The sequence below is a fragment of the Oncorhynchus gorbuscha genome, linkage group LG04 (assembly GCF_021184085.1).
Source record: "Oncorhynchus gorbuscha isolate QuinsamMale2020 ecotype Even-year linkage group LG04, OgorEven_v1.0, whole genome shotgun sequence".
In the NCBI taxonomy this organism is placed as follows: Eukaryota; Metazoa; Chordata; class Actinopteri; order Salmoniformes; family Salmonidae; genus Oncorhynchus; species Oncorhynchus gorbuscha.
The window spans coordinates 16,285,168-16,310,873 of record NC_060176.1 but is presented as its reverse complement, the minus strand read 5'-3'; the positions used below and the strand labels follow the sequence as shown (position 1 = coordinate 16,310,873).

At 41.7% G+C, this 25,706-nt stretch overlaps 1 protein-coding gene across 5 annotated transcripts in view; it reads right to left on the bottom strand.

Annotated features, from left to right (window-relative positions):
* Positions 1–1,477: 1,477 nt before the first annotated feature.
* Positions 1,478–25,706, bottom strand: part of LOC124033754 (AP-1 complex subunit gamma-1-like) — a 30,555-nt gene continuing 6,326 nt past the window's right edge. For 2 of the 5 annotated variants that reach the window (XM_046345974.1, XM_046345975.1), the window contains exons 2-23: positions 22,625–22,828; positions 21,141–21,265; positions 20,267–20,408; positions 18,189–18,285; positions 17,392–17,468; positions 16,911–16,919; positions 16,065–16,160; positions 15,888–15,968; positions 15,639–15,793; positions 15,407–15,520; positions 15,107–15,247; positions 14,516–14,570; positions 14,120–14,242; positions 13,806–13,895; positions 13,555–13,679; positions 13,319–13,423; positions 13,049–13,190; positions 10,679–10,805; positions 10,280–10,375; positions 9,377–9,537; positions 6,861–6,959; positions 1,478–6,697 (exon numbers count right to left, since the gene is read on the bottom strand). In XM_046345974.1, the coding sequence (XP_046201930.1) occupies positions 6,596–6,697; positions 6,861–6,959; positions 9,377–9,537; positions 10,280–10,375; positions 10,679–10,805; positions 13,049–13,190; positions 13,319–13,423; positions 13,555–13,679; positions 13,806–13,895; positions 14,120–14,242; positions 14,516–14,570; positions 15,107–15,247; positions 15,407–15,520; positions 15,639–15,793; positions 15,888–15,968; positions 16,065–16,160; positions 16,911–16,919; positions 17,392–17,468; positions 18,189–18,285; positions 20,267–20,408; positions 21,141–21,265; positions 22,625–22,825 (2,463 nt within the window). In that variant the 5' untranslated portion in view covers positions 22,826–22,828 and the 3' untranslated portion in view covers positions 1,478–6,595. The remainder of the gene's footprint in view (positions 6,698–6,860; positions 6,960–9,376; positions 9,538–10,279; positions 10,376–10,678; positions 10,806–13,048; positions 13,191–13,318; positions 13,424–13,554; positions 13,680–13,805; positions 13,896–14,119; positions 14,243–14,515; positions 14,571–15,106; positions 15,248–15,406; positions 15,521–15,638; positions 15,794–15,887; positions 15,969–16,064; positions 16,161–16,910; positions 16,920–17,391; positions 17,469–18,188; positions 18,286–20,266; positions 20,409–21,140; positions 21,266–22,624; positions 22,829–25,706) is intronic. The other 3 variants (XM_046345978.1, XM_046345977.1, XM_046345979.1) reach the window with 3 other exon arrangements.

Genomic DNA, 25,706 nt, shown 5'->3' with positions numbered 1-25,706 from the left:
AAATAAAATAAGTGAATGAGAGGTAACCAAGGCACTAGTCTCTCTTCAGGGTCATGGAAAAGCAGTACAGGGGGTGGGTCTGAAACAGCAAATTCAGCCTGGTATCTTTCAAGCACCACTTGCCTTTTCCTTCATGACTTCTCCCTTGAGTTGTCCTTTTGAGTACTGAACTTATAGCAATGTTCAGCCAATGGGTTCATCAGCAGACATCAATATACCACAACTGTAAAAGCAAAACAGATGTGATAAAGTGGTGCATGAGAGAATCCTGTCACTTCTATTCCACCTGGATCACTGTTAATTGACTCATGGCTTGGCTTCTTCCACTACTGTAGTTTGTTTGGCTCACAGAAAATCAATCCTCAACTACCAGCCCACACAGAGGTACTTTTAACAGCTTGGACTTGATAATGTTCCTCAAAAGCGAATCAAGAATCACTGACCGAAGAAACTACTCTCGTGGAAACAGATACTGGAACTTTGATTGGAATTCTCCTTGTTTGTACGCTGCTCCAACCTCACTGTGACTCAATCTAGTTTAGTATGACAAGTAGCCTATGTATACTGAAACATGTCAGGTTATGTTAAGCTGAAAACATCTGTGTAGGCCTGTTCTAAATCAGTTACGTAGGTGAACCCCATTTGTCACTATACTGAACAAAAATATAAATGCAACAATTTCAAAGATTTTACAGAGTTATAGTTCATAAAAGGAAATCAGTCAATTGAAATAAATTAGACTCCAATCTATGGATTTCACATAACTGGGAATACAGATATGCATCTGTTGGTCACAGATACCTTAAAAAAAAAGGTAGGGGCGTGGATCAGAAAACCAGTCAGTATCTGGTGTGACATCTCCTTCGCAAAGAGTTGACCAGGCTGTTGATTGTGACCTGTGGAATGTTGTCACACTCGTCTTCACTGGCTCTGTGAAGTTTCTGGATATTGGCAGAAACTGGAACACACTGATCCAGAGCATCCCAAACATCAATGGGTGACATGTCTGGTGAGTGTGCAGGCCATGGAAGAACGGAGACATTTTCAGCATCCAGGAATTGTGTACAGATCCTTGTGACATGTGGCTGTGCATTATGCTGAAACATGAGGTGATGGCAGCCGATTAATGGCACGACAATGGGCCTCAGGATCTCGTCACCTCTGTCCATTCAAATGGTCATCGATAAAATGCAATTGTGTTTAGCTTATGCCTGCCCATACCATAATCCCACCATGGGGCACTCTGTTCACAACAATGAGATCAACAAACCACTCGCCCACACGATGCCATACACATGGTCTGCGGTTGAGGCCGGTTGGACGTACTGGCAAATTCTCTAAAACGGTGTTGGAGGCGGCTTATGGTAGAGAAATGAACACTCAATTCGACGGCAACATCTCTGGTGGGCATTCCTGCAGTCAGCATGCCAATTGCACTCCCTAAGAGTTGATAAATGAATGAGTCCGGTCAATAATTTTGTGTGACTTTTTATTTATACTCTTGATCATCATTTCCTCCAACCCAAAGACAATAATACACAGCATAAGTCTAAAATATAGTTTACAGCCTCTCAGCTTTAATCATATCTTCAGTCCATTCACACCCACCTTGAAGACACGGGACTCTGATTCAGTTCAAAATGTTAAACCTGTCTGGAAAAGTGAATTTCAAAAAATGTTTTTTCCCCCCTCACCTTCTCAAATCAGATATGTTGTTGTATAGTCGGGATAAATCTGAGGGTTACATATTCAGATTCTCTTTCAAAAGTACAATGGACGCTTTATGATTTCACAGGGAAAGGGATAATAGTGGCTAAAGTCAGATGCGCCTTCAAACCCCTTTACACACAGAAGTCACCTGGCCAAATATAGAAGTAAAAAACAATTACATCCGAATGAGTGGTGTGCACTTTTAACCACTTCCAAAAAAACAAAAAAAATACATTTTCAAATGTTCAACCCAACAAGGTGGTGTGTTGAATTTGTTGAAAAAAATGTGAACTTTTCTTGCATTTCCAAAAAGAGGATTACATAAAGAGTAGAAATGACTATTTACATTGGCTCTCACATGCAGCTCAGAAGTTGTGAATTGAAATCATTGCAGCTAATTTCATGTCCTACCTGGTGACTGTAGCAAGACATGCCAACGCAGAGATATTTACACACACGTATACTGGCTGATTACACAAACAAAATGCTTCAAAAGCTGCTCAGACCTCTGAGGGGTTATTTTCTTTACAAATGTCCTTTTTAAGATGCAGTGTCCAAACCAATGGAATTTCACCTTCATAAGCATTTCTCATTTAAAACTTTACGGGGCACTGTATCCTTAAAAGAGTTAACTGGTCAAACATGATTGACAGAGGGTCAACGCTGACGGAATCGAACCGATAAAAACACATTCAAGACAAGGTACAAGTATGAGATGTCTTTCCTTTCCCTATAGCCTTACATATCTTGACCAGCTCCCCCTTGTGGAAATGAGCTCACAGCACAGCTAACATGCAGCTTTAGCTCAGTGTTATAGTTGTGTCATATCACAATGACAGGTTAAGCAGCACTGCATTAAGATCACAGGTCTTCTGAAAATAAAATGTAGACACCAAAAGGCCATACACACACAAGAGATCAGCCTCACACTTCAGTCCTGATTTTTTAAATGTATTTCAATAAATAGAAAGGACCACTTTTCATCTTAGAGAGCTTGAACATCAACAACCCTGCTGGCCGGTTCCCTGTAACAGAACCAGGCCTAGTCTCTGCTCTCTCCACAAACCAGTCCATAAGACGGGTTCCTTAATGCAGTCATCAGGAGTGATGAACAGACCCAGTAATAGAGTGGATGATGACAGGCAGCCAAGAGCACCTTGTATCAGTCAACCCCAAGAGAAGACAAGCACTTAACTACTTAATGACTCATATACACCACACACAGATTAAACCTCTCATAGCCTGATAATACTCAGGACATTCAATCTCCACCTTACAATAAAAAAGGTATGTGCAACAGTATCACAAGGGTAAAAAAAAAAGACCAACACTTCAGAGAAACTCTGGTCCCATTCTCATGTCTCTGAAATCCAATACAATTAACGTGGGGAGGTGAGATGCCAGATGAATGGGGGAGAGAATCTATAGGACTGGAAAAAAAGAAAAAAAAGAATGACCTGCGAATAGGAGACTTAAAAAGGAGTCCAACAATGAGAATCGCTCTCAGAAGGACCATGTGCACTGTAGGTAGGTCATCCATCCATTAATTAGCTTTCATGTCTGACACCATACATTTTCTCCAATTACTTTTGCTGGGAAAGAAAAAAACGATAAAGCACATTACAGGCCAAAGGAGGCATTACAGCGTCTTAGCAAGAGGCCTACTCCTCTTAAGGAGCATATGAAAATAGATTAGGCCTTTTTGAGGACCCTGAATACCGACAAGGTGCCACCTCGGTCACTGTGCACAGCTCACAGACCTCTCAGTAGTACAGTACATCACTCATAGACAACACCAGTTTTGCCCAACCAAACCTTAAGAGGACATTATAAGAAACCAACAGCAGCAACCTACTCACCCAAAAAATCATCAGAAAATAGAAGATACGTCCAAACCTCAACATTATGAAGAGAATGCAGCTCATTTGCATCGTTTCAAGAGGATTCTTTTTTACATATATGTATACAATTATAGTCCTTACCTAATCTGTATAAGTCTTCAAATGGGGTTTTATTTCATTTGATCATCTTTTGTCGTTTCGGTTTACAATAATATACAATGTACAGGCAGCCGATTACACATATTTTGCGATGACTGATGAAATAGGGAAGTCTTTTCTTTAGACCATATTGTTGACTAAGATCTATTAAGACAATATACACCGTGAGTAATTGGAAGTCTTAGAAAATGGTTGGTATCTAAAAAAAAAGGGTTGAAAGAAAGGATATTTGACAAATCTTAAAAGCCCTCAATATATACAGAAAAAGCCAATATAGCATTGTCAAAAACAAAAAAAAAGTTAACTAATAGAATGAAATCATTTTCTCCATATACACAGATCATTGCTCAAAAATATTTCCAAAGCTTATTTCCAAAGCTAATAGCATCTCCGATTTGGTCACAAATGTTTGATAGTGTAGCATAGTGAATATCAATAAGCATATAGTGCGATTGAACATCTGACGGTCTGAACACATACAGCATCATGGGGCAGCGAAGCGTGTTAGTAATGAGATGTCCTACAGGTGCCCACTTGATTGCAGATCATACAGAAGACTAAATACAGCTCTCCAGGTACTGTGCTGTTGATAGTTAACAGGAAGAGAAAACATTGTGAGGTATTCAGGTTAATGTTTCCGACAGCTAGGTCGGGATTCTGATTTGGAGAAGTATGACAGCCAAGGAATCACACCAAGCTACACTGATATCAGACTACATCATTTCCACTCTAAATGCCAGAAAATCAGAGTGAGATGTCTTTAAAATAAAAGGTCACATTCTTCTTCGACTCCTTCCTTCCATCCAGCCTGTCCATCTTGCCTGCTCTCTATTCAGGATATTACCCACAATAAGCACTCCCTGACACTCAAACCCTCGTCACACAGATCAGATGAGACCAGTTTAGGGAATTCCCATCTAGTTATGTCAAAAGGCACATCATTTTGATATCAGGCAATATTGTTTAAGTCAAATCACTGCAAAAAAAAAAAAACAATATCATAATACCACAAAAATAGTGCCAACAAAATGGCCAGCGCCCTCAGAGAGGAGAGCCACAGAAAAAGACTGCAAAGAAAAATAATTCAGTGCATATAACTACATTCAAAATAGACTTAATGTACATGTACGTACGTGTCGTCTCTAGGCCGGCTATGTCCAGCCAGGTTAATAGTCTAAAAAGAGACAGACGTTTTGACGTCCCAAAGCTGTGAATCTTACATTTCAGGCTGTTTGTTCAGATGCGTGGAAGAATCAAATACTTACAGAGTTAGTATTCAATGAATCTCTGTTTAAGGATTTGCCTATAACTAAGATGTCTCAGACCCGCACTGATATACAATATCCATATTGCTTCAATAACCTCAGCTTGATCGAAGCAATTAACTGTTGAATTTAACAAGATGGCTTGAATAAACTGTAAATCGTGCCCATCTATGTGGAGGAAACAGTGCTATACAGGGAAGTCAAACAAAGCAGAAATGTCCATCCTCTAGATTCCACCTCAGAAAATAAACTTTTTCAAGATACTATGGCTACCAAACTGCTGACCAAACTAAAGAAAATAGAACCATACTGTGTGTTTACCAGCCCATGACAAACGAACACACTCCAGCCTTCGAAATATGCACTTTATCCATTTACAGTATCTCAACCCTGCTGAAAGGACTCTCTGGGCAACCAATGTGAATGGGATACAAACAACTATCAAACTGATGGAATTCAATGACTCCGCACATCTTTTGCCTTTTAAATCACTCATGAGATGGAGGGTCAAGTTCCCACCAAAATGAATGAGTGCGCTGAGTCTTTAAAACCTTTCTGCTGCCAAAGTTAATGGATGTAAAAGAGGGGAAAAGTCATAATGTGAAAGTTTGTATAATCTCAGTTACCCCAGAACTAAAATCTCACATAATTTGGTCAGCTGCGTGTACATACGTATTAGAAATTGTGAGTTCCGGTTTGCCAAGTCTCTACCCTCCCAAAACGAAACTCTTAGCCAAAGCCCCCCTCCCACCACTTCCACCAATTTCCCCACACAAGTGAAGCAGTCGAAGTTTAAGCACCGCCTTCGGCCAATCCTGATACATCCAGATAATCAGTGACGAAAACTGATCCTACGCATTCCACCCCGTCCCGACAAATTCTTCGGTTTACACCCAGAATCTGTCCACGAGAGATTAACCTTTGTATTGCAACTGAAGACCTTGCATTTGAAGTATAGAGCTGGAGATCTTTAGAACAGAATGTGTTATAGTCACTTTGGAGACCAAACTAGATTAAATACTGAGAGCCGAAGTACTCAAAGTTTTCAAACCCAATTGGGAAAGTGGTGAATGGACAGTGTGCAAATTTCATAGAGTTAATTAAATTGCATCTCATTCAGGCTTGAAAATAGGGGAAATAAATACCCATGTTAAATTCCTGTAAGATTAAAAACATGAAAAAGAGAAAAAAAAAGACTGCTTATTAAACAAGTGCATAGCCAACAGCTATTTTCTATGGCGGCTTAGATGGGTGGGCGTACCACAGAGAGTGCAATGTGGGCGTACGTGCATTGAGAGGGCAAGGAGATGGAAAGAATGGCAACTGCAAAGCAGACAGATTGTGGTGAAACCAATCAAGGAAAAGAAGAGTTAGTAAATTCATATGTTTTCACATATTTCTGATGATGTCTATCGTCGTTGCCGTCATTGTTGCGGTTGTCGTCATCATGGTCTTCATACCATCTTTTTTTGTGTGTTTGCCATTTCGCTGCTTCCCATGCAACCCCAGGGCAGCAGTCTGCAGTGATGTCACAGGGGGATCAGTCGGGGTAAAGGGAGAGGGGAGAATCTTTCCCATAGTTCCCGTGGCGGGGTTTTTAAGAGCGAGAGGGCACGGTCATCATTGCCAGGACTGAGGAGGAAAGTTGTTGACCTCGGCCAGGTCTTGGACAGGTGAGCCTTTGTGGGTGTACGTCAGCTTGACCCTCATGCGGAGTTGTTGCTGTAAATCATGAGAAAGACATGTTTATGAAAGCAATATGAACTACTCAATGTAGAGCTGAACTCTATAGGAGCCCTCTGCACTAAATTCCTCTGATAGCACCAATAGATCAGGAAATTGAATAAGAATGTGAGGAAGATGAGGACAGATAGGAACATCTTACCTTCTGTGGGTTGAGAACTCTGATGACCTGTGTGACACTTCCCTGGTTGAGTGCTGGGACAATATTACTGCTAGGGGACAAGAGCTGCAGCTGGAATGTCTGAAGGAGAGGGACACAGAGCTTAAATGTCTGCTTCGTAGGACACGCGCCAACATAAAGTGGGGCAAGAAAGTATTTAGTCAGCCACCAATTGTGCAAGTTCTCCCACTAAAAAAGATGAGGCCTGTAATTTTCATCATAGGTACACTTCAACTATGACAGACAAAATGAGAGAAAAAAAAAATCCAGAAAATCAAATTGTAGGATTTTTAATGAATTTATTTGCAAATTATGGTGGAAAATAAGTATTTGGTCAATAACAAAAGTTTCTCAATACTTTGTTATATACCGTAATTTCCAGACTATAAGCCGCTACTTTATTCCCACGCTTTGAACCTCGCGGTTTATACAGTGACGCGGCTAATTTATGGATTTTTCCCGCTTTCACAAGATTCATGCCGCCAAAAAACTGAGCAGTGTCACATAATGTGACGTAAATCGAGCACGCTCAAACTTCCCATCATTCTGATTACGGTAGTAATTTTGTCACCCTCATCATGGCAAAGACACGAGAAATGCATATGATGCAGCTTTCAAGTTGAAGGCGATCGATCTGGCTGTTGGAAAAGAAAATAAAGCTGCTGCACGGGAGCTTGGCCTTAATGAATCGATGATAAGACGTTGGAAACAGCAGCGTGAGGAACTGACTCAGTGCAAAAAGACAACAAAAGCTTTCAGCGGGAAGAAAAGCAGATGGCCCAAAGTATTTGCAGCCACTCGACATCAGTGTAAATCGTGCATTTTAGGTGGTGCTCCGTGTTCAGTGGGAGGCTTGGATGACAAGTGGGGAGAAATCCTTCACTAAAACGGGCCGCATGCGAAGAGCAACTTATGGTCAAGTCTGCCAGTGGGTCCTGACAGCGTGGAGCATTGTCAAAAAATCCACTATCATCAACGGGTTTCGAAAGGCTGGACTGCTGCGTGTTGAAGGGGCAGCATGAACTCAGCTGGGAATTTGCCTCCGGATGGAAGTGACGAGAGCGACAATGAAAACAATCCAACATCGGATGAAGCAATTCTGAGGCTATTCAACTCAGACACCGAAGGAGATGACTTCAGTGCACAGGAGGAGGAAGAAGATAGTAGCCTACCAAGAAAGGTCATTGGTCACTGTTTAATTTTTGTTACAAGCCGTGTTTCGTTTAAAGGCTGTGTAAAGTTAATCTGTTTCAATGTACCGGTAGGCACCTGCGGCTTATAGACATGTGCAGCTTATTTATGTACAAAATAAAGATTTTTTAATAATTCAGTGGGTGCGGTTTATATTCAGGTGCGCTTAATAGTCCAGAAATTACAGTACCCTTTGTTGTCAATGACAGAGGTCAAACGTTTTCTGTAAATCTTCACAAGGTTTTCACACACTGTTGCTGGTATTTTGGCCCATTCCTCCATGCAGATCTCCTCTAGAGCAGTGATGTTTTGGGGCTGTTGCTGGGCAACACAGACTTTCAACTCCCTCCATTGATTTTCTATGGGGTTGAGATCTGGAGACTGGCTAGGCCACTCCAGGACCTTGAAATGCTTCTTACGAAGCCACTCCTTCGTTGCCCGGGCGGTGTGTTTGGGATCATTGTCATGCTGAAAGACCCAGCCACGTTTCATCTTCAATGCCCTTGCTGATGGTAGGCTTTGTTACTTTGGTCCCAGCTCTCTGCAGATCATTCACTAGGTCCCCACGTGTGGTTCTGGGATTTTTGCTCACCGTTCTTTTGATCATTTTGACCCCACGGGGTGAGATCTCACGTGGAGCCCCAGAACGAAGGAGATTATCAGTGGTCTTGTATGTCTTCCATTTCCTAATCATTGCTCCCACCGTTGATTTCTTCAAACCAAGCTGCTTACCTATTGCAGATTCAGTCTTCCCAGCCTGGTGCAGGTCTACAATTTTGTTTCTGGTGTCCTTTGACAGCTCTTCGGTCTTGGCCATAGTAGAGTTTGGAGTGTGACTGTTTGAGGTTGTGGACAGGTGTATTTTATACTGATAACAAGTTCAAACAGGTGCCATTAATACAGGTAACGAGTGGAGGACCGAGGACAGAGCCTCTTAAAGAAGAAGTTACAGGTCTGTGAGAGCCAGAAATCTTGCTTGTTTGTAGGTGACCAAATACTTATTTTCCACCATAATTTGCAAATAAATTCATTAAATATCCTACAATGTGATTTTCTGGATTTCTCCCCCTCATTTTGTCTGTCATAGTTGAAGTGTACCTATGATGAAAATTACAGGCCTCATCTTTTTAAGTGGGAGAACTTGCATAATTGGTGGCTGACTAAATACTTTTTTGCCCCACTGTATTCCCAACGTTCACTAAGCAGTACATTTCTACAGAGGTCAATCATAGAACCACACATATATTTCGTAATATTATATAGTTGTCAGTAACATATATAAATGTGACTGACAAGTCATGGCTCACCTTTGGTACTGCAGCCTGGAAAACAAACTCCGTCATGTCAGCCTCGGTGGCGTTGGTGGCGTGGATAGTGATGACTGCTATGTTCGGATTCGGGTTGGCCCTCTCAAAGGTGAACTCTATTTTCAGGCCATTCTTGCCATATGCTGTCATGGGGGGAATAGCTAAAGACAAGAACGCACAAGTCAATACAATTCAGAGTGAAAAAGTAGTACCAAACATAACCCCCAAAAAACATTGTATGAACTTGTATACGGTTGCATTGTTTTGAAAGGGATACATAGGGACACAGAGTACTCTACTTGCAGCCCTCATCCTCCACATACAACACCCGTTCTGCCAGTCACATTCTGTTAAAGGTCCCCAAAGTACACACATCCCTGGGTCGCTCCTCTTTTCAGTTCGATGCAGCTAGCGACTGGAAAGAGCTGCAACAAACACTCAAACGGGACAGTTTTATCTCAATCTCTTCATTCAAAGACTCAATCATGGACACTCTTACTGACTGTGGCTGCTTTGTGTGACATATTGTTGTCTCTACCTTCTTGACCTTTGTGCTGTTGACTGTGCCCAATGTTTGTACCATGATTTGGGCTGCAAACATGTTGTGTTGCTACCATGTTGTTGTTATGCTGTGTTGCTACCATGCTGTGTTGTCATGTGATGCTGCCTTGCTATGTTGTTGTTGTCTCTTGTTGTGATGTTTGTTTATATTGTAAATGTAATTTCTTTAAATCCCAGGCACCCTCATCCCCACAGGAGGCCGTCATTGTAAATAAGAATATCTTCTTAACTGACTTGCCTATTAAAATAATAAATCAAAGAAAAAAAAGAAAAACATGGCGGGAAAGGGGTTCGGATCAAATGACAAATTTGAAAGCTTCCCTGATGAGCGCTAGCTCTCACCTGCTGAAGTATCATTAAACAGGGGCTGTGAGGAGAGGCCATCCAGGAGGAAGGGGGGCTGGGAGACGGGCACAGAGGGAGCAGGAGCTAGACCACCTAGGGAGGGGGGGGGGGACAACACAGGGGGTTCCAACAGGGTACAGGGAATCACACACAGACATAACAGTGATACCACTGGTGATAGTTCACAAGACAAGTTGATTCCTGACCAAGTCACGCAGGATGTGGAGTGACTAATGTGGTTTATTGCTGAAGGAAGGTGCAGGGCAGGTGACAGAGAGAATAGGTAAAAGAGAAAAGAAGAAACCAATCAAGTTGCCCTAACCAGGGACCACGGTTGGTCCACCTGTGCTTTGGGCTGGAGGGAAATAAAAGGAGAGAGAGCGACTGTGGTCCTACCAGACAGTGAGAGGTCCCCCAGTAGGTCGAGCAGCTCTCCTCCAGCTGAGACAGGCTTGGTGGGCAGGGTGGTTTGGATCACAGGCACCACATCATTACCTCCCAACAGGTCTAACAAGTCAAGAGCCTGGAACAGAAGAGAAACTGAATCATAAAGCACATGTAGATTAAACCTGTAATACAGAGAGGATTTGTATATTAAACCTATAATACAGAGAGGATTTGTAGATTAAACCTATAATACAGAGAGGATTTGTATATTAAACCTATAATACAGAGAGGATTTGTATATTAAACCTGTAATACAGAGAGGATTTGTATATTAAACCTGTAATACAGAGAGGATTTGTAGATTAAACCTATAATACAGAGAGGATTCGTAGATTAAACCTGTAAGAGAGAGAGGATTTGTAGATTAAACCTATAATACAGAGAGGATTCGTAGATTAAACCTGTAAGAGAGAGAGGATTTGTAGATTAAACCTATAATACAGAGAGGATTCGTAGATTAAACCTGTAAGAGAGGATTTGTAGATTAAACCTATAATACAGAGAGGATTCGTAGATTAAACCTGTAAAAGAGGATTTGTAGATTAAACCTATAATACAGAGAGGATTCGTAGATTAAACCTGTAAGAGAGAGAGGATTTGTAGATTAAACCTATAATACAGAGAGGATTCGTAGATTAAACCTGTAAAAGAGGATTTGTAGATTAAACCTATAATACAGAGAGGATTCGTAGATTAAACCTGTAAGAGAGAGAGGATTTGTAGATTAAACCTATAATACAGAGAGGATTCGTAGATTAAACCTGTAAGAGAGGATTTGTAGATTAAACCTATAATACAGAGAGGAGTAGATTAAACCTGTAAAAGAGGATTTGTAGATTAAACCTATAATACAGAGAGGATTCGTAGATTAAACCTGTAAGAGAGAGAGGATTTGTAGATTAAACCTATAATACAGAGAGGATTCGTAGATTAAACCTGTAAAAGAGGATTTGTAGATTAAACCTATAATACAGAGAGGATTCGTAGATTAAACCTGTAAGAGAGAGAGGATTTGTAGATTAAACCTATAATACAGAGAGGATTCGTAGATTAAACCTGTAAGAGAGAGAGGATTCATAGATTAAACCTGTAAGAGAGAGAGGATTTGTAGATTAAACCTATAATACAGAGAGGATTCGTAGATTAAACCTATAATACAGAGAGGATTTGTAGATTAAAACTATAATACAGAGAGGATTCGTAGATTAAACCTATAATACAGAGAGGATTTGTAGATTAAACCTGTAATACAGAGAGGATTTGTAGATTAAACCTATAATACAGAGAGGATTCGTAGATTAAACCTATAATACAGAGATGATTCGTAGATTAAACCTATAATACAGAGAGGATTTGTAGATTAAACCTGTAATACAGAGAGGATTTGTAGATTAAACCTGTAATACAGAGAGGATTTGTATATTAAACCTGTAATACAGAGAGGATTCGTAGATTAAACCTATAATACAGAGAGGATTTGTAGATTAAACCTATAATACAGAGAGGATTTGTATATTAAACCTATAATACAGAGAGGATTTGTATATTAAACCTGTAATACAGAGAGGATTTGTATATTAAACCTGTAATACAGAGAGGATTTGTAGATTAAACCTATAATACAGAGAGGATTCGTAGATTAAACCTGTAATACAGAGAGGATTTGTAGATTAAACCTGTAATAGAGAGGATTTGTAGATTAAACCTATAACAGAGAGGATTTGTAGATTAAACCTGTATTACAGAGAGGATTTGGACAAAACATCAGTGCTCTGAATAACATCTCATTTACGCTTTGTTTTAAAACATGGTAAAATATTTATAACTCAAAGAAGGAAAATGTAGACTACTTTATATTAATCTATAGATTGACATGCCCAGCACAGTTTAATCTTCCTACCAGCAGGGGTCCTTGTTTGACCAGTTTGTAAAAGCATTAGCAGACGTACTCTGATTTGTGGACTTTCACCACATGAATAGAAATTAAAAAAAACTTAAAGAATGTGTGTGAGTGTACGTGTATTCGTGCATTTTAAAGAATTTAAGGGCTCAATTCAATCCGTATCGCTGAAGAGCTGCGCTACAGCGCAATCTACATTAAAAAAATGTTCCCACATCAGCAAAGACCGCATTCACGGTAAAAGCTGCTACATATGTCAGCTCAAACAGGAATTGCCTTTACATCTAATTTGCATATAACGCTGAACTTCAGTCATACGGATTGAATGAGATGTTGATTCACTGATTCAGCTACACATCTGTGACAGAAAACCTCCCAGCAATGGTTAGTACAGATATGTCATGTGACCTTGCCCTCACCTGGTTGGCTGGCTGGGTGACTAGGGGCAGGTGTTTTGTGTCAGGCACCGAGGGCTCTGTCTCCCCATTGGTCTGCATGATCTCTGTAGGGCCATTGGAGGCAGTTTTCTCCATGATGGGCATTCGCTCCAGTAACGCAGGCCTTTAGAGAGGAAGAGAATGAGATGGGAATAGGTACATTTCCTTGACTTAATGGTAACTAAACAATACCAATAATTTCTACAGAAAAGTGATTGTAATGAATGGGAATACATTTTGGAGCATACTCACCTCATGTGATCATATTTCTTGAAAAGTGCATTGTACTCCACAGCTCTCTGTTGCAGTTCCACGTCGATGCTGCTGCCGTATATTGACACCACCTTCTTGATTCGGCTGGAGATTTTAAGACAAAAATGTTAACCTTGAGTGTCCGTTCTTCCATTCATTCATTTCAGAGATAAGGAGGGGAACAAAATCATCATAACCTGTTGGATATTCTCTCTGCTCAACACAGATGGACTTACTTGACACTGCTGAACCGAGTAGACAGCTTCATGATGGCAGTGAGGGAGTAACCACGGGTTACAGGGGTGGACAAGTTGGACACAAGAAGACCTTCCAAAACATCCAGGACTTCATCCTCTGTCACCTGTTGCAAACAAAAGGGGAGAAAATATATACACTTCAACTTGAGGTCGGCAGTGCACATAGACGTGTTGTGTGTAACGTTCTAGATGAAATAGTTGGAGGTGATTGAGTGCTTCAGGAGGTCTACCTGGATGGGCTCCTCCTCCTCACACTGTCCAGATACCAGCAGGTCTCCATACTCCCCTATACACCAGGATGACACCTGGACCAGTGGTTGCTATGGGAGACAAACACTTATAGTTCAGAAAGATCAGATTCACTGTAACCAGTCCTCCTCAGAAAGGAAGGGAAACATCCGCACACGCTTTGCTACTTCCAAAAGTGATCCAACAACGTTTCAATCAACATATTCATTGTCAGGTTCCTCTTATTTGTCTGGTTACAGGGCTGTGTTTTCCTCTTATCATACAAAACGTGTGTGTGACCAGAGATGCCTCGGACCTGTGAGATGTCATCCAGCAGGGCTTTGTAGAGTCTCTGCACAGTGTAGGCATGCATCTCCACACTGTTGGTGATGAGCTGGATGAGGTTGGGGACAGAGTCATCTCGGACATAGCTCCCCGCCTGGACACAAAAAGGTGTTGTTAAAAATAAAAACATCTCAAAATGGACAATGAGGCAAATGATAATTTTGTATAGGGTCAGCGACAAAAACAATTTCAAGCCTAGACACCAAGTGTCTAAGATGGTAAAAAGCAGCTGTTGTCAGACATGATGAGATCATCATTTGCAGCTCAGTCGATGGATCACTCAAGGATTCGTCACTCAACAGTCAAGCATAATTATTTATTTTACCATCTGTGCAGAGAAAAGTATTTGATGAAATTATACATATACCGTTGTCAGGACTCTCATGATGGTGTCAATGTGCCATCTTTTTGAAGGCGCATACCTGTGAAACAGAACACGCATCAGTCACCTCTGCATTACACTGAGCGGAGGATCATATAACCATTAACTGAAAAAAAGTTGGCCTGAGGTTGATGCTGTCAGAAAATAGAATGGCATCAACAATGTCATGCTCTGACGATGGATCACTCATTTTTTCATCACACAGCATTTTAGTAAGTAAGCCACACACACATTAACCGGAGGATGCAGAAACAATAGTTAATCATTGGAGGTGCTTGAGGCCACTGGCTGTAATCTATTCTCTAAGCCTACATTCCTAATGCAAGGAAACTGTGACCAGCCCACATGCAAAAACAACTGCTGCCATGGCCTCTCATGCAATCACTACTAATCCTTCTATTACTTCTCGAACCACAACTACAACTGCTGAGCAACAGCCAATACAAACAGAATGAGGTGGTAAAGACCTTCAAGCCACGGGATAATGTTGAGAACGGTTTCACATGGTCCTTCTGATTGGCAAAGACTGATCTCTACGGATCTTCCAGCTCTAACTGGACAACACCCGAGCCTTACTTCTCTGCAGCCAGGAAGACTCCGGACGCACAGTCCGCTTTGAATTCTGGGTCACAGGAGTCCAGGAAGTAGAGCAGCTCCTTCATCATGCCTCGGATGTTGTTCCCATTCACCAGGGCGAAGCTCAGCTCCATCGCACGCCTAGGGAGGAAAATGGGATGACGATAAGATAAGGAAATCTCTACATCTTCTGACCCTAACTTCGTGCAGAAATGTATGTACAGTGACTAACAGTGTGTTATGTACTAATGTCTATACTGTATGTCACTCATGTTCTCCTCATTTGGGTGTAGGTCTCACCTCTTGATGGACACATCCAGGTCTTTTAGACAGTCCACAATGGTGCTCCGATGCCTCTGCACTGCATTGTGGTCCGTCTGTACAGTCTTCAGTAGGGACGTCAGTGCCACATATCTTGAGGGTGGACAAAAAGACCATAAAAAAAGACCATAAAAAAAGTTATATTACCTGGGACTTTGATGGCCTATGTTCAGATCATTCAATGAATTAGTTCTCCAAGTGTGTTACTTACCTAATATTTTTGTCATTGTTGAGAAGGAAGCGCCCCAGTATGTTGATAGCCAACACCCTCAATCCACTTTCTGACTTGATGTCCATTATGGTCAGTACAGTCTCGTAGAGGATTGCATTGCCTACATTTTTACTTGTCTCTGTGTTGGTTGCCACCTACAAGAGTGAATAAACCATTAGTCTGATTGTATAAGGCCATATCTCTAGGGGTAGTAAGCCTAGAGTACTATTGATTAACCTATATTCTCACCTGTGCAAGAATGTCATTCATTGCTTCACTTGAGTCATCATCACTCCTGCCCAGAATTCGCAATAGTCTCAATATCCGCACCTGCAATGAGGTCAAGGGGCATCACTGACTGGCCTAGCCAAGTTTGTTACAGAAGATCAAATAATTGGAACAAAAACACAAGGTTAAAGGTCTCACCTGCAGGAAGGGGTCACTGATGCCAGACACGTCATGCTCAGGAGAGTAACCAGACATGATCAGGTTCTTCAGGATTCTCACCAGCTGTGGAACCAACTACAAAAGACCAACAGGAGAGGAGGGGTACCATCAAGGGTCAAGGGCTTTATTTCTAAGGAATCGGTGTCCAACCATGTTACTGAAATAACTTGACAAAGTATTTTGTAGAATGTGCAGTTATTCTTTACATTCTCTTGATTTAATCGTCAATGTAACTTACATTTCTGGGTTATGGTAATCAAGACAGCATTGATTGTATGAAAGCATTGATTGTATGAAAACATTCAGTTAGGATGTTGGGTTTTAAAAAGCTAATCGAATTGTGATGTCACATTCAATCACATCTGGATGAAATTTAACCCGAATCATAATTCTCACCAGGAATGCTAGGCAAGAATATTCATAAACAATTTGCACCAAAGCGAATATATGTTTCTGAAATATATATTTGTACACATACAGACACATACCCCCCTTTTAACAGACATAAAACCATCAGTGTCTAGTGAAAACACCTGAGGTCATTATTGAAAACAGACCCATCATGTTGTTTTCAACATACGGTGATCAAATGAGTTACACATTAGGTTGATGAGGGCACATTGACAATAGTGAGAGATGTCTAAGAAACATTTTTAAAATCCTGTCATGGTATCAAGAGAGAACACCCACGTATAACCGCTGTAAAAGTCTAAATCAAAATGACAAAAAGGAACTTTACGGAACACAGGTTTGATTACATCTACAGTGACCGTGTGATTACTAGTTACAGCATGCACCAGCTATGAAACCAGAATGTACTCTTACCTTCTCATTCTAACACAATGCAGGAATTGTAACAGACAAATGACAGAAAAAATATGAGGTAGATGTTAGGGAAGATTCACTTTTAGAGAGCTCAAAGTCATGTTCTGATCATGAACATGAGGGGTGGGAGACTGGCTCAAGGTTGTTATGGCTGTTAAGGGAAAGAGGTACAGAGCCACTAGAGATACAGCGAGGAAATAAGCGAGGCAAGGAGATACGACTGAGACATAGGCCTACTATGAATGTAGAGCAAACCTTAAGGGAAAATGTAATCCAAGGATTCAAAAGGCAAAATATATGTTTGAAGTATATCCAAAACAGTCATAGTGAAAGGAAAATGAGTACTAAGAGAGAATGAAATGTAGAGTGAGCTTAGGACAAATGCTTAATTAACTCCCTAAAGATTTGATGACGTGTTACGCTGTTACCCAAAAACTCTTGATAGCAGTAATTTCACTAATTAGATGGTGGCTAGCCATACCTTTCTGAAGTGTAAGAGCATGTCAGGACTTCTTTCACACATTTCAGTGAGGAGGACAACAGAAGTGTGGAGAACACCTTAAGGAGACAAAGAGAAACTAGTTGTTTGAAAAAAGGTCAACAAACAGCATCCCTGAAAGACAGTAGAAGCTCACAAAATGTGCACAAATTTCCTTGCCAATTCCCTGGGAGTCAATGTCTTAGCAATGTCACAGCATTGTTACTAAAATAAGGAACATAGTCTATGAGGAAGCTGTTTGCGTTGTGGTGGTTTATAATCTGGATTCTCACTCTTAGTAAGTGTCAGTTTAACGTCATTAAGCCCAATATTTAGCAATACAAAGACAACTACAGGTATGTATCTAGCAACTTACCCTCCCCAAATCCTTACCTTGACCATTGAGGGGAAAAACACAAAACTGAACTTAGTTTTCTATGGGCAACTTCATCTATCAAACTCATTTAGAAACATATTCGTAGCAATAACATTGGTTCTAAAAAAGAGCATCACTTTAGAAAGCTGTCAGAACATCAGCCATTGTACTATGACAACCATCAGTGTCTAGTGAAAACACCGGAGGTGATCAATTGAAAACTGTGAAAGACGCAGCAGCTCCACAGCTCATCAGGAAACAGTCATTAATCCAACTCTGTTCACTGAAGGACATTTCAACTGTATAGAGGGCACCAGTCCAATTTTCCCTTTGAAGGACACAGCATCTCCATTTTATCTGTGAGTGACCAAACCCAATGCTCTCTGTGCAGGACATAGTTGCCCCCAGCCCCCTGTTGTCTCACCGTGGTTCTTCTCGCTCAGCAGGTTTTTTGTGGCTGGGAGGAACATCTCCATCAACTCTGGGACTTTCCTGATGACGTGGACTGCACACAACGCCGCCTGGGGAGAAGACTCTAATGTTTTCCAAAGTGCTCAACTATGACATGCTAACACAGACCTGCCAACCTTAAATTATTTTTAGGAGGCAACACCCACACTGCTCAAATCATAAGAAAATGCACTTTTTGTTGTTGTTGTGCCTAACAACGATTTTGGCAGAAGACAGTCTCAGTAGGAATGTTAGGCTATAGACCTATGGATACTTGGCTGCTCTTCAGTATCTCTAATGTGTTTACATTTCTGGGGGAGAAAAAAATAAAATTAAAATAAAATCAGGAATTTGGAGCATTTTGCATTTTTGAAAAACCTTTCACTGCCATTTCCTGAACAAAATATAAAATGCAACATATAAAGTGCTGGTCCCATGATCTGAAAAAAATAAAAAATAATGTTCCATACGCACAAAAAGCTTTTTCTCTCAAATGTTCTGCACAAATTTGTTTTACATCCCTGTTAGTGAGCATTTCTCCTTTGTCAATGTAATCCATCCACCTGACAGGTGAAGCATATCAAGAAGCGGATTAAACAGCACGATCATTACACAGGTGCACCTTGTGCTGGGTACAACGAAAGGCCACTAAAATGTGCAGTTGTCTCAACACAATGCCACAGATGTCTCAAGTTGAAGGCGCATGCAATTGGCATGCTGATTGCAGGAATGTCTACCAGAGCTGTTGCCAGAGAATTTTATGTTCATTTCTCTACCATAAGCCACCTCCGTCGTTTTAGAGAATTTGGCAGTACATCCAACCAGCCTCACAACCACAGACCAAGTGTAACCATAACACCTCCACATCCGGCTTCTTCACCTGTGGGATCGTCTGAAACCAGTCACCCGGACAGCTGATGAAACTGAGGAGTATTTCTGTCTACGATAAAGCTCTTTTGTGGGGAAAAACATATTCTAATTGGCTGGGCCTAGCTCCCTAGTGGGTGGGCCTATGCCCTCCCATGGCTGTGCCCCTGCCCAGCCATGTGAAATCCATAGATTACACAGAAGTCTCCGAAATCAAATTGCGGTGGTCTCAATGACACGCACATTTTTCTAGGTTACATTTATTTTTTATTTTTTTATTCTAATTAATAGGTGTCTTTATGTGGATAGTCTAGAAAACATTTAAACTGGCTCCTTAAATTTTGTTTGGGGAGAACATTTAGAATAAGAGAATAATTAAATTACTGGATGTAATGTAGTGGTCTAGCTTACTGTATGCTATTTGCAATATTAAACAACTGAACAAGGTCTATATCAGTTTGTTTCAGATCTCCATCCTTGACCTCATCCATCAAGGTCTGACTACTAGGCTACCATCAATCAACATGCCTTGTCATTGGTGAACTGATTACTATCACAACATTATCTACTGTTGACATACAGCTGGATCAAGAGGCCAGATAAACAACTGATTAAATAAACATAGGCCTACTAATCTTAACACAGTCTAATATAACTTTCTGTGAAGGACGGTATTAGGAGAACAGCTCTCTGCCATGTCTGTTGACTAAACACTGTAGCTAACTACATTTGTTTTAATGTAGAAGGAGCTAACTACAAAAGTGGTTGTGTGCTTGACTAACACATTACATTTTCGAAAGTTGTTCGTTGAATAGTTGGTTCTCCATTTTCCCTACCCTTTGTCGTCACACATCAGCGGTATCAACGGACAGTGGAGAGCTGCCATTCAGCTCGAGGGAGGAAAATAGTAGACTACTACGACTATGGGGGGCGGGCCAGAGTGGAGAGCTTGCGATTTTTTTTCTCCTCGCCCAAGTCCTGATTGGCTCAGCTCCAACTTCAGACGATTGTACAGATAGAAGCGTATTTTGGGGTACTTTTTCGTACCAGCATACTTTTACCTCAAATTGTGTGCATGTTATGTACAATGAGTGCAGGTTGGCAGGTCTGCTCAAACTTTAAACTGATCACCTGACTAACACTTCTTTGTAAAGAGTGGATGTGGGCTAGGTGAGAATGAGGTACCTTTTTCCTCAGGTAGGAGTTGGAGGTTTTGAGCAGCTTCTCCACCTCTCCAGCCAGGTCTCGACACATTTCCGAGGAGCCCATGCAGCCCAGGGTGCACAAGGCCAGGCCCTGGACATACTGTGTGCTGTGATTCAGATCACTGAGGAAGGACAGGGGGAAGAATGAGTGGACAGCAGATAATAATAACTTTATATATATAGCGTATAAAGTAAGTGCTTCACATCATAAAATAAAAGTACTCGTAAATAAATAAAGACAGGAGGAAGGAGAATGAAAAAAGAACCAATTAAAATCACACACTTTTATAAAGATGCTTTTAATGAGTCTTTAAAAAGAGATTTAAAAACAGGCACTGAATCTTCAAGCCTGATCTCTGGCAGTCAATTCCAAAGTCTAAGGGTCTTAATGGCAAATGCCTTTTGTTTTCAACCTAGACTTTGGAATGTGTCTGTATCCCCGTTCATAGGGAGATAATAGATCAGAAATATAGGATGGCACTGGTATGTAGAAGAGAAAGAGGAAAGACGTAGAGAAAAAAATATAAGGAAGAGGTGGGTAAAAGGGAAGACGAAGGATAGAGCAGGGTTTACAGGAAAGAAGAAAAATGTGCTCGAGAGCAAGAGATTGAGAAAAAGGTGCAACAGCTGATCCGGCAGGTTATGGGACTGTTTCCGTATCCAACATCAGAAGCACACGCTGCTGGCAAAGGCACCACTCATGAGTAACATTTCTGGCAGTAACAGAACACTGGTGTTGGTGCACATCACCACCTCCTGCAGCACAGCTCTTAGCTCTACTCCCACACTACAAATAAGCAGCTGTTCCTGTCAGGATAGTGTGTTTGAGCCAATGCGGTTCTGGCCTGCCTTACTTCTTGATGCAGTTTGTCATTAGTAGATGGACGTCCTGCCTCTCGTCCAACAGTAGCATGGCTCCCAAGTACCCTATCCGCTTGTCAGTGAACTTCTGGGACGCAATCAGCTTCAGGCACTCCAGCTGGAAAACAAAACTCATCAAATCAAATTATATTTGTAACATGTGCCGAATAGAACAGGTAGACCTTACAGTGAAATGCTTACTTACAAGCCCTTAACCAACAATGCTTTAAAAAATATACAAATTGTTAAGTAAAAAAAGAAAGAAAATAAAAGTAACAAATAATTAAAATAGCAGCAGTAAAATAACAAGCGAGGCTATATACAGGGGGCATCGGCTAGTCAAGGTAATATGTACATGTAGGTAGAGTTAAAGTGACTCTGCATAGATAATAAACAGAGTAGCAGCAGCGTAAAAGAGGGGTGTGGGTAGCCCTTTGATTAGCTGTTCAGGAGTCTTATGGCTTGGAGGAAGAAGCTGTTAAGAAGCCTTTTGGAACACGACTGGGTGCTCCGGTACCGCTTGCCGTGAGGTAGCAGAAAGAACAGTCTAAAACTGGGGTAGCTGGAGTCCTTGACAATTTTTAGGGCCTTCCTCTGACACCGCCTGATATAGGGGTCCTGGATGGCAGGAAGCTTGGTCCCGGTGATGTACTGGGCCGTATGTTCTACCCTCTGTAGTGCCTTGCGGTCGGAGGCCGAGCAGTTGCCATACCAGGCAGTGATGCAACCAGTCAGGATGCTCTCGATGGTGCAGCTGTAGAACCTTTTGAGGATCTCAGGACCCATGCCAAATCGTTTCAGTCTCCTGAGGGGGAATAGGCTTTGCCGTGTGCACTCTTAACGGCTGTCTTAGTGTGTTTGGACCATGATAGTTTGTTGTTGATGTGTAAACCAAAGAACTTGAAACTCTCAACCTGCTCCACTACAGCCCCGTCGATGAGAAAGGGGGTGTGCTTGGTCCTCCTTTTCCTGTAGTTCACAATTTGTCTTGATCATGTTGAGGGAGAGGTTGTTGTCCTGGCACCACACGACCAGGTCTCTGACCTCCTCCTTATAGGCCGTCTCATCGTTGTCGGTGATCAGGCCTACCACTGTTGTGTCATCGGCAAACTTGATGATGGTGTTGAAGTCATGCCTGGCCATGCAGTCATGAGTGAACAGGGAGCACAGGAAGGGATTGAGCATGCACCCCCAAAGGGTCCCCGTGTTGAGGATCAGCGTGGCGGATGAGTTGTTCCCTACCCTTACCACCTGGGGCAGCCCGTCAGAAAGTCCAGGATGCAGTTGCAGAGGGAGACGTTTAGTCCCAGAGTTCTTAGCTTAGTGATGAGCTTTGAGGGCACTATGGTGTTGAACGCTGAGCTGTAGTCATCTGTTCACAAAACTGCGCTCTTCAGCGAGACACATTCACTGCCAGAAACAAGACATTCACAGATGTAGGTTAATAAATGAAGAACAGTGTTATTTTTAAACATACCTGCCCAAAGTGCGCTGGGTAGCCCAGCATGTGCATGTAGAGTAGCTTAGCCACATTTCTACAGCGGTAAGTGTTGTCTTCCTCTCTGAAGGACGAGCGTATGGCAGCACACTCTTTCTGGATCATCTCACGCTCCTCTGCCTGGGTCCGAGCCGTCCGGATGGTCCGGATCAGCTCCCGCAGTCTGATCGGCGCTGGCATCCTCTGGAAAACACGGAGAAACTAAACATTTGGCACAGGTGGCCTTACTGCAAAGTCATATTCTAATCTGACAGCCGGTAGGTGAAAATAGGCCTACATCGTTATGAAAGTATGGGGGTGGGGGATGTGACAATGATATTAGTAACTTTTTGTTTCTCCAACATTTGTATTGCTTAAGGCGTTAATACAGACATAAATAAAGAGGACAAATCCATTAAGACAAATGAAAGAAAAAATGCCTGGGGTGATGGTGGGTCCACAGTGTCTGTCTGTATGCATTTCTGAGTTAAAGTGCATGTAGCTGGGGGGCTAGTAAACTCACCTGACCACCACTTCTGTCTAGCTCATTATGGTTATCATTAGGAAGCCATGGGTACTCATTCATTCTATAAGATAAATGCATACTCCTGTAATGGTATTTTTTGGTAGCCTATGTGATGAAAAATATTTGAATAGCAAATTAGCATTGTTCAGTGAGTACAGCCTCAAAATGTGACAAGGAAATGGAGAATGCCTTGCTCAGAAGCTTGTGAAGAGAGCACTAAGGTTTCAAACCAGTGGAGGGTGATTAAATAATGAAGGGGCACATGCTTGGAGGTGAGATTACATTCTCCAGTATTAACATGCAGCCACACAGAGGAATAATAACAGGAGCACAGTGCCCCAGTTGTAAAACATCAGCCAGGTACAGACCTGACAAACACAAGAGAAGTCACAGTACCGTGCCTCTATGATGTTACTAATGTACTCCCATTCTAACAAGAACGCTGCTCCATGAGAGGATGCATTCAGAATTAAATTATTAGACAAGCATATAATCTCTCACCCCATTAATGATGTGTGTCTGACTCAGAGATAGAGGGATTTGATTGGTTTTTATAGGTAGGCAGCAAGATGATAATGACAAATACACTGTACTATTTCCTATTTGATAAGTAGACTTCCTGTGTGGTATAACATTCACCACAGCCTGTGGTCTCAGAGGCCAGCAAGGTACAGCAGGTTGACCACCTAGTCTGTATGTGCACACAACTACCATAATCCAATGGCCTCTGGTCAAGAAGAGGAAGCCTGCATGTTGGATCTATACACTAGCTGACTAAATAGGTCTCATGCCCATTTCAGAGGATCAAATATACAAACAGGTAAATGAGACCTTGACTAAGTCAAGAGTACAGTATGAAGACAGTTTAAAACTGCTTCTCCTCGATCACACTTGTAGACGATGTCATGGAAAATTTGGCTAGCTAAACTCATGCGCAGAAACACTTCATTGGGTCTTAACGGTCATCTCGCACCGAACTGCACAGGCCATCAAATCGAAGGCACCCCTTCGATATAAAGTAGTTTTTAACGAAAATTAAAACGTGTCAGTTCGTCACTTTCACGAGGTTGAAGTAATAACATGTTCAACTAATTAGGACATTTTCTATAATCTAGGATGCCTTTCGACTTCAAGAAAATTAACAACCAGGGAAGAATTTCACTTCCCTCATTGAATTCTCAAACCACGGCCTGGTCTGTTTGTTCCGTTTTGCAAGCGTTCCCCAAGTCTCACGATGTTGCCACCTCTGGGTTTGGAAATGCTGCGTTAAAACCCTGCCGGAATTCGTTGGGTAAATGGTGCATGAACACTGAGCTGCATCACAATCCTTCATGAACTGTCTGCTCTTGAGGATGAGCCCAGCGGTGGTGTGAGAGCAATCCGGAAACACAGAGGAAGGATTGCTCTCTTGGCAGTTAAGAGATAGTGTGACAAAATTGCTCAATAGGCTTTAAGCTTTAAAGATTCAGTAGAAAAAGAAGTAACAAACTGGCACAATGAGAGCCATGGATATGTGGTGTCCCTTGAGAGGGGAAACTACAAGTGTAATAACTACACATGAAATACAGATGCCAAGTCATATGAAGTGACTCGTACGACAAAAGGCCAACAGATCTCAGCATTCCAAAGGCACGTCGTCATTGGGTGTGCTAAACAAACTCTACTTCCTGCTTTCAGAAACCCCTATAGCAATGACACGTTTGACTTTCAACACCTGAGTTGAAGCAATTAACACTGCGGCCTTTCCTCTAGTGTAGTACATTCAGAATGTGTACACTTCCAGTACTACAGCCAGACACAGCAGAGTGACAGAGGATGTAAGAGAAACCCTGGGCAGGCTGGAGTGGGCAGAACAAGGTCAAGGGCCTGGCACCAGCAGTGGTTCTGGAGGAGGCCTTGTTTATTGCAGTGAAGGGCCTGGTGAGAGGGGTGTGTGTTAATGCACCACCGCCACAACAGGGGATCCATCACGCGCACTATGCCAGGAACAAACAGGGAAAGTTATTACTGCTGGCTCCTGCATGCAGAGAAGAGGTGTTTTATGGCTTCCCATCTCAAAAGAAGCATGGCTCTTATCTGTTAGCATGGATAATGTAATGAAGCAGTTACAGCAAGAGGGATGACAGTAATTAGTTGCTGAACAAAGCCACTTTCTGCATCTAGCCGCCTCAGAGCTGACGGTGTTAGTGAAAAAAGAATGCACAGAGCAGAGACCTTAAAACTAGGGAAAATATAAAGGCTGTACACACAAAAAAGGTCCAACAGATCACAGACAATCCAATAATAACACCAGTTATGTTATCACATCAAAGACTTTTTCCAATACCAGGGTATATGGTATTACTGGAAGTGCAAACAAATGGTGCTATATTTTTTTAGGCAACATGGATCTTAATCCAGGAGGGAATTGATTGTCTCTGCTGTAACCAACAAGCATTATCTTGACATCATATATCCACCCTGAGCGGGATATAACTTAAATTTGGCACATCTTAGATAATTAACTTACACTCACCGGCAGGTTTATTAGGTACACCAATCCAGAAAAGCCTGAAT